The sequence below is a fragment of the Strigops habroptila genome, chromosome 1 (assembly GCF_004027225.2).
Source record: "Strigops habroptila isolate Jane chromosome 1, bStrHab1.2.pri, whole genome shotgun sequence".
Taxonomy (NCBI): Eukaryota; Metazoa; Chordata; class Aves; order Psittaciformes; family Psittacidae; genus Strigops; species Strigops habroptila.
In genome coordinates this window covers 39,616,871-39,625,265 of record NC_044277.2, presented here as the reverse complement: position 1 = coordinate 39,625,265, position 8,395 = coordinate 39,616,871, and the positions used below count along the sequence as shown (strand labels likewise).

At 42.8% G+C, this 8,395-nt stretch overlaps 1 protein-coding gene across 3 annotated transcripts in view; it reads right to left on the bottom strand.

Moving 5' to 3' along the window:
• Positions 1-2,563: 2,563 nt before the first annotated feature.
• Positions 2,564-8,395, bottom strand: part of LOC115605576 (transmembrane protein 68-like) — a 39,903-nt gene continuing 34,071 nt past the window's right edge. Inside the window, exons 7-8 of one of the 3 annotated variants that reach the window (XR_003990657.1) lie at positions 5,152-5,864; positions 2,564-2,852 (exon numbers count right to left, since the gene is read on the bottom strand). Coding sequence is in view for 1 of the 3 variants with exons in the window: in XM_030480288.1 (XP_030336148.1) it covers positions 5,847-5,864 (18 nt within the window). In the remaining 2 variants the exon portion in view is untranslated. Of the gene's footprint in view, positions 2,853-4,183; positions 5,865-8,395 lie in introns of those variants that run through there. The other 2 variants (XR_003990658.1, XM_030480288.1) reach the window with 2 other exon arrangements.

The following is an 8,395-nucleotide window of genomic DNA, read 5'->3' as shown; positions in this document are numbered from 1 at the left end:
GAATGCTCATACTTAATGTGTCTTCCAGTATCCAAGTCGTTTATTTTTAATTGGGCTTTTGTTAACTGCTATGAGTATAAACTATACTGCCATGATCGCACCCAAGAAATACATCATGCTTCCCACTTCCGTGTGACTGCTACTTATGCTCATAGGACTTACATTATTAACTGAGTAAACCAGTTTATGGAAGGCAGGATCACTGATAATGTCTCAAAACAGGGAAGGGTAAGCTTAAGTACATTACTGTTACAAATATTAGAATTGAGCTAATGGATTATTACTGATACTGTGGGCTGCTGTAGTTAATCTCCAAACTATCTCATAGTTTTAAGTAAATTAATTTCCTGTGTCTGTAAAGACTATAGCAGTCCAAATTTGGAATTTGATCAATTCATTAAAACTCCACAGGTCATTTAGATACTGGCCTGACTCAATTTTTAACATGCAACTAGCGGGGCTCTGGCAGCAGTCACTGTTAATAGTTCTTTATATCTTCACTAGCATTGGTCCTACTTTATTCCATCAGTTCACTTTATGCACTCTTCTGACATGCCAGTGGATCCACCATTAGAGTGAAATGAATGTTATTTCTCTTTCCTGGGCTAGTGTGATACAAGAGGCACCATGACCAGCCTCAGCTTAGCCCCTCTCTGCAAACCAGCTATTTCACAACTTGTAGATATATGAGAGTAAGAGGGAACATCTAGAGGCTCCTTCAGATTGAGCGAGCAGCTTTATGCATCTCATCCCTTCCTTATTGCACATTTGTCCCTACTGATCCTTTTTTCTCTTGTCTGATGATTTTGTAACTATTCCAAGAATCTCCCTTTAAGGCATTTTCTTTTTGTGTTTCTTTGTTCATTTGCTTTAAATTCCTGTTTGTCTCTGATATTTCTTTTTGTGTTTTCCTTTGGGGATTTGTTTTTGCTTTGGGCTGTGCTTGCTGTCTGCTATGTTTTACTCTACATTTCAAATGCTGTCACCTTTTTGTGCCGATTTTGATTCCAGCCAACCGTGCTGGTGCAGCAGTGGGAGAAGAGCTTTGTGGTGTGTGGCTTTGTCAGAGGTCTAATGTTCTAACAATGTCCTGATAAAAGCAGAAATATTAACCTGTGTTAATTCAACTTCTCTGACAGCGTTTTGCCAGGTACCACGTGCCATCTTCTGCCTACAGTTTCACCCCAGGATCTGTTGTGCTGACCTAGAATTTCTCTGACTTTTGTGTGTGACTCCACCTAGTTCATATTTTAAAATCTAAAAAAGAACTATAAACCAAAAAAGCTCAAAACAAGGAGATCCTGCTTTAGCTGGCCCAGAATGTCCTACTGCACTCACCATTTCCAAGGAACGCGAATAATTGCCATGTGCTTAAACTCTACTATACCATAAAGCATATAACGTGCCTTAATGATATCCCTTAATGACCATCTCCAAATATCATATCCATGTGAGCAGCAGACACAGTGCAGTGTATTCTGTGTTTATAAAGGAAAAACTAGGTTGAAGCTTAAGTTCCGGGGTATGATATAAAGGCAGAAATGGGTTGGTTTGTCTCCTATGAGAAGCACTGGTACTCACACAGGGGTTACAGCTCTCCCCTCTTTGCCCCAGCCAACAGCAGGGAGGACATTACTGGCAATTAAAAATAAATAACCTCATGGTTATATTTTCTTTAAAGTGACATGAACTCCTATGTGTGACTTGTAACTAATAACGAATCAGGTTTAGCCTTTAGATGGGCTTTTGATCCTTTATCTGATCCATCTGATCATTAAAGTTATAATTATTCGGCTGTACTGTATTTAAGTAGTTAGCACTTTTTTACATTTGGGCACACCACCTTATCCCAGACTGTTACTCTATGCTTGTAAGACATGAGATTTCAGTGATAACAGCTTCTATAACACCATAGTGGGACAGGATTTCCTTAAAGTGGTGCATTATCTAGCATATAGAATGAATTTACCTTGCCTGCAGAGCACCTCTGTGAGGCTCTGTTGCAGAAAGAATTACAGAGTGAAACTTTAGTCTTTGATCTCCATGTATGGATTGCTAGAATCACACATCTTCAGAATATAGGCAATTTAATGAAAAATGTTCATGGAAACCCGGGGACCCAAAGAGTGTGGTCCCCAGGATTTGTTCTCGTTGCTCAGCTGGACCTCTGACACACTGTTTGCTTTTCCTCACCATGGTGAGACTTTAATATGTAGGCTGGGGAGCAGGGAACAGAAAGGACCACTTCTGCTCCTGCTGATCCTGTTACCCAACCACCTACATGATGTCACCTGCAGCTTCTGCCCGTTTAAAAGGTTCTTGTGCCTCCTGCTTGGGACAGGAGCATTGCTGCATGGTCTGGATTTGTCTCACCCACCATGCAGCCCTGCAGAGTTGCATGAGGGCAAGATGTCTGGCAGGAATTTGCAGTCCTCACCAGTGCATGCCTCAGTTTAAATGGAGGTGTGGGCTAATGATCTGATTCAGTATGGCACATCCCCTACCTGAGTGGTAGCTGAGAAGTCACTGCATTGTATCTATCTCCAATCAGGTATGCCATGCAAGTAGGACATGAGAAAACTCAATTTTAAATGTAACTTCTTTCAACATAGTTTTGAATATGGATCTCATAAAACCTTTTCTTTAATTAGCTTTTCTTGCATAGACAGTTCATTTTTGCTAGCAGCCTCTGCCACAAAATGCTTCTGACTGTGCATAGAGATAATACACTCTCTTTCTATTTCTGCCTGAAGCAGAATTAAAATAGTGTTTGGTTGCACTTTTATATTTTGGAGTACTTTTTCTTGTGTGCATGTGTGCAACATCTTTTGAGATCATAGCTCTTATATTTCCTAAAGGAAGGGGAAGAAAAAACGGGCAGCCTTAGAGAAAAACAAAAAATCATGGAAGAACATAAAAGTCTTATTTTCATTACAGTTTGCCTTGAAGACTTTATCTGACATTTCTCTGCAACCTGAGTTATCAGAAGCAGTAATTTGCTCTGCATTATGTACTACCTCAATTCAAAAGAAGTACTAAAGAGGTGTCATTCGAATTCATCCAGGAAGCCAGATCTCAAGGGAGATGCTCTGCCTCTTCAGAAGGCAGATGGTGTGGGGGAACAGAGGAGTTTTGGGCTCACGATCTATCTGTTATTTATCTTGTAACTGCTGGAGACGAATATACAAAGACTCTGTGCCTAGATGTCAAGGTGTAAGTGTACAGATCAGATTGTGTAGCAGGAGCAGGAAGAGCCAGCAAGGAGATACAGCTGGTCAAATATGGCAGGAAGGGAGCCAGGCATCATCACTGCTGCCTTGCCAGAGATGATCCATGGCAGGGCAGTGCTCCATGTCCTGGCACTTTCCACGTCCTACACATCTGCTTTTTAAGCAGAGGCTGTAAAGAGGACATTTTCATACTGGCTTTTTCAGACCACGTCAGGCTGCATGAATAACTTGCTCCCTATGTGTCAGCTTGCACTGCTGCTGCCTTGGATGCCACACAGCGTGGAGCTGAGCTGTTCCCACAAGCTGTCAGGATGTGGATGCAGCATTTGGTGAGAGTGCTCAGAGATGCTCAGCTGAAGTGTTCAAAGGAATAACCTCCACTTGGGCAATGTAGTTTTCCACTTGTGACAAGGCAGCAATGCTTTTAAATTCCCCGTGCCCTTACTGTTCCTGGCATTGGAAATACCAGCTGCAAACTTCCAGCCAATACGCTGGGAGGGGGGAGGGGGAGTGAAAAAATGCAGGCCACATGTTACCAAACCATCCCTTTTCATGCTGTAAACTTCCCTGTAATAAGATCCTTCCTTCACTTACCCTCAGATGCCAGTGAGGTGATGCAATATTTGGGTTTCTCCAGGTTATGCATTATGACATTTGTAAGTGTGGAAGGAGCAGACCTGACCCCAAGAGGCAGGCAGGCAAGGCTGCTTTCAGGCTGGCCAGGGCAATTGTGTTCAGGGATCAGGCATATAAAAAAAGTTTGCCTTTTAGCTTAAAAAGGGTAATAACTGCACTATGTGAGCCACACTGAGCTATCTTACATTTTGACAGCTTTACTAACTTAAGGCAACCTGCCTCGCTAAATATCAGCCCATCTCTGTGCTGGTGGCAGCTGAAATCAGTGATTTTTTATTAAAAAAATGGTTGTGATGGGACAGCATTAAACGAAGGGGAAAATGTATGTAATGGAAAGGGGAAAAAAAGACAAGAGCCCAGCACCCCGTGCAGGATCAAACGTTTCCATTCCAGATGGGCTGTTGTAAAACAAGTGGATTCTTTGGAGAAATAAACCTTTGGCTGTTCTGATGAAATATAAGGTAAACCCTGCACATGCACAGAGCAGTATGGGATGCCAGGAAGGGGAATCTGGGTCATGGGCATGTGAGTTAACCGGAGCCAGTCATGTTTTCTTCATTTGATCTATTAATTTACTTCACGCAGCTGCCAACACTTGCTGCACCTCTTAAAATTGACTCTGCCCCACCCCAGCAGTGGCACATTTATACTGGGATGAATCACCACCACCTTCTCCCTGCACAGCCAGCCTTTGCACAGCCAAATGTCTTTTTCTCTCCCCAGTTGCAAAGGAGTAGCTGTTCCCAGCTTGAGTATTGAATCTGATTAAATTTGATGGAAGCAGGTCCTTATTCTGTCCCAAAAGAGCCAATACTACAGGCTCATGTGTTTTTCTTTGACTGCCTGTCTCTGCTGCAGTCATTTGCCTGGCATGCTGCCTGGAAGGGTGGAGGGACTGTCAAAACAGGACAGCTTGCAAAGAAATAAAGTCCCTTCTGAAGGACAGCCCTGATAGAAAAACTTCAGTCTTTTTCAGGCAGTTCCCCCTCTACAGGTGAAATTGCACCTTTATATATGAGGGTATCAGTTTCCCTTAATTGTCAAACCTGCTAGTCCTCTGCAGTTCACTCTGGAGCTCAGGAATATCCGTACTGCAAGTATTTGTTGAGGTGTCAACACTGCTCCGGAACCTGAGTGTTTCTGGCTTCATTCGCCCCATTGTGAGCATGCTGCTAACATCGATGCTGTCTCCTATTTTAGACATTGGAAATGGGGCCCAAATCCTCTGAGGTGGGAAAATTCCTTCTTGATGAAATGTTCCCATAGGCTTAGCTCCTATACTTACAGAAATCAGCAGTACAATTAGGAGCTTGGTCTCCAGAAATCATTATTTGCTATGCATGTTTTGCTGCACAGTTTGAAGAGGCGATCTGTTAGAAATCAGCCCATCTACAGAAACTACTTGGTTCACCAGCTAATAAAAAAGGACTAAGCATAATAATGACAAAGCAAGCATGAATAATATCTTGACATTTGCAAAACTCAGGTGGACTGAATAATAATGGTCTGCTATTTGCCTTGCAACAGCAGCCAAAGTAGGCTCCCTGCTCTTATTTATACCAAAGAAGCAGGGCAGCAGGCATACACAAATATACACATACCTATGCTGTTGTGTAAATAATAAAGTCAGACAATATCTGGTCCTGTAGCCATTAATGATGAGAAGATGCTGAGAGTTAAGAAACTAAAGAATTATTAATGCATTCCAAGGGCTGAGATTTTTCGGCTGCCTTTTTAGGTCAGTTCTCTACTCCCATTGCTCCTTGAAGTGCAGCTTTGGGCACTTGTGGGTGCTTAGCTGCCCACATGCCAAGTTCTGACTCACCTTGCTGTGGACAGCAGAAAAAGCCATCCTTCCGTTTTAAATGCTTGTCCACCTGTACGTCCACTGGCTTGTGAGGAGAGCTTTGCAAATGAAGCACTGAGTATGGAGTAACCAAAGCAAATTGAAAAAGTGATGTGTTCTGCACACCTTCAGATCTATGCACAACCCAGTTGCTGCACCAGAGGGGTGGAATAAATTGCATAGTGTAAGAGTGTCTCTTGGTTCATTTATTACAGCTGCTATGCAGAAAGCTTACTGCCTTCCAGAAATGGTATCTGTGGATACTGTATGTATGACAGAAAAATACCGGAGGCTCTTTACAATAAAGCTTTCTCACCTGTTAGGACGGCAGTCTTGACTTTCAAGGTTTGCTCTCAATGGGGATCTTAAAGGTGGTGGCAGGATGTACACAAAATCCAGAACTTAACCATGTTAGCTCCTCAGCTGTAACTTCTTGTGTCTGTTTGGCCACACCTGAGCCAGCCCTGAGCTGAATAAGGTATTTCAGGACACTTGAGGCACTGAAAACAGTATAGCTGGGCCAGCCTGGCTCCTGCCCCTTCCTCTGACTGCTCTGCAAAGGCAGTCCCGGTGCAGTGCAGCTCCATGCATTGCCCCTACTGCAAGGCAAACTGTGGCACTGCACCTGCAGATGCTCGAGCTTGCTTCACTCCCTGCAAAGACAAAGCCTTAGTGTGATTATGCCTTGTCCTGAACGATCCTGGGTATCCTCATGGAGAGCAGGGAGTTTTGCAGGAAAGAATATCAACCAAGACTTGTGACAGAGAGGAATTAGGTAGCAAGCATGACTGCTAACTTGCTTTCGAGGGGAAATAGCAACCCTTGATGTGCTGCTACCTGATGAGCAAGCATAATACAGCACTGACTACTACTAGGTATCTTCCAGACAGGCCCCAAGGGCTGCTGAGGTCTTTCCCTGAGGCTGCTCCTCTCTTCCCCTGCTACTGGTCAACTCAGATGGCAACTTTGGTCCTGCAAACACCATCAGAGCTGCTATGCTTCTGCACTTGTGCCTGGTTTTGCAAGGAATGAAAGGAGCCAGGAAGTTTTGTTTCTAGAAACGTGACTCAAGATTGTCTAGAATTAGGATTCCAAAACTAGTTTGGGGTTTGGGTGCTTGCTTCAGTGGTGGGGCTCAGTTTTACATTTTCATTAAAGCCTTCAGGGACTGAGACAAGTTGCAGTCAGCCTTTCTCTCAAGCTCGTTCTCACAAAGCAAGATCAAGATACCAAAAAGCCTGTCTGGAACGTGGAAATCTGTGGTAAAAAATATCAACCGAGCAATCCTGCAACTGCTGTGGCCACTAGTTAAGAAAAGCAATCTAGTGCATGATGGGCAAAAGAATATGAATCAGTTTCCGAATGGACAGGGTGCTTCAAAAGCTCTGGTGGATCTATCAGGAGAGTGGTTTTTATATGGTAGGGAGAAATCTGATCATTAAAGAAGTGTCTGGAGAGCTGGGAGCTCCGTCACAGCAATTGAAATAGGAGCTCAGAAATGTTTCTAGGTCTACCTTTGGTAGAATTCAAATAGCTCAAAAGGAGAAATAACAAATGTTCATTGGGGTCTCCATTTCTGTTGCCACTTACTTAAAAAGTAACTGAACAAAGACTGGAGCTGCTCTGAGCACACTGTAGACTGACCATAAGAAAACACTATTGGAAGAAAAAGAAAAGTCCAGCCTGGAATATATGAAGATCAGCCATCTGCAATGGCACTCATCCCAGTTCATCTGCCACAAATTCCCTGTAAAGATAACAAAAAATTGTAAACTCATGCCATTCCTGGTGTTGGGCACATTCTGTTTCCCATAAAAAAAGAATCTGGTAAAAATGGTTCGATTTCTTGCCTTTTATTTTGTTTTTAACTTTTAGATTTTCTCTGAATAATACAATACTTCCCTCTGTATTTTGTTAGAACTTCAGCAACTAGTATTTACAGAGCATGCAGTGGTTTTAGCTAGAAAACAGGAGCCAAAGGTGATCTGAAGGATCATGCTGTACTCTCTCATTATAGTAACTAGTATGGACAGCAGGGAGTGGTGGGCTTTCTCTCATGTGATGGCTGCAACACAAGGCCTGGCAGAATTGATCTGCTCAACAACAGCTGACACAGCACCATGGTGGGGAAAAAAATACTGGGTCTGCTTCACACAGGCAGCCTGATGTTAATTCCAAATGGCATCTTACCTTCTTGTTAATGTTTCAGACAGACACACGCGAAAGCGAGAAGTATGTTCTGGTTTAAAAAAAAATCCTCCCTACGGTTCAAAAGTTTATTACCTTTTTGTGACCAATTTTCTGACAGGAAGAGATCATTACAACAATTTTAAAATGTTTCAGGAAGCAACATATGCTGTGCACTCAATGTATGCTGTGACAAAATTCAAGGTAGTTAAGTGGTAAATTTGCAACTGTCTGTGCAAAACAAAATTACTAAAAAAAAAAAAAGAAAAAAAAAAAGGCAGACAAGCAAATACTGCAAATAACCCATGATGAGAAAAGTATCATAGAACCATAGAATAGTTTGGGTTAGAAGGGATCTTAAATATCATCTAGTTCCAACCCCTCTGCCACGGGCAGGGACACCTTCCACTAGACCATCCAAACTGGCCTTGAACACTGTCAGGGATGGGGCATCCGCGACTTCTCTGGACAACCTGTGCCAGTGACTCACCACCCT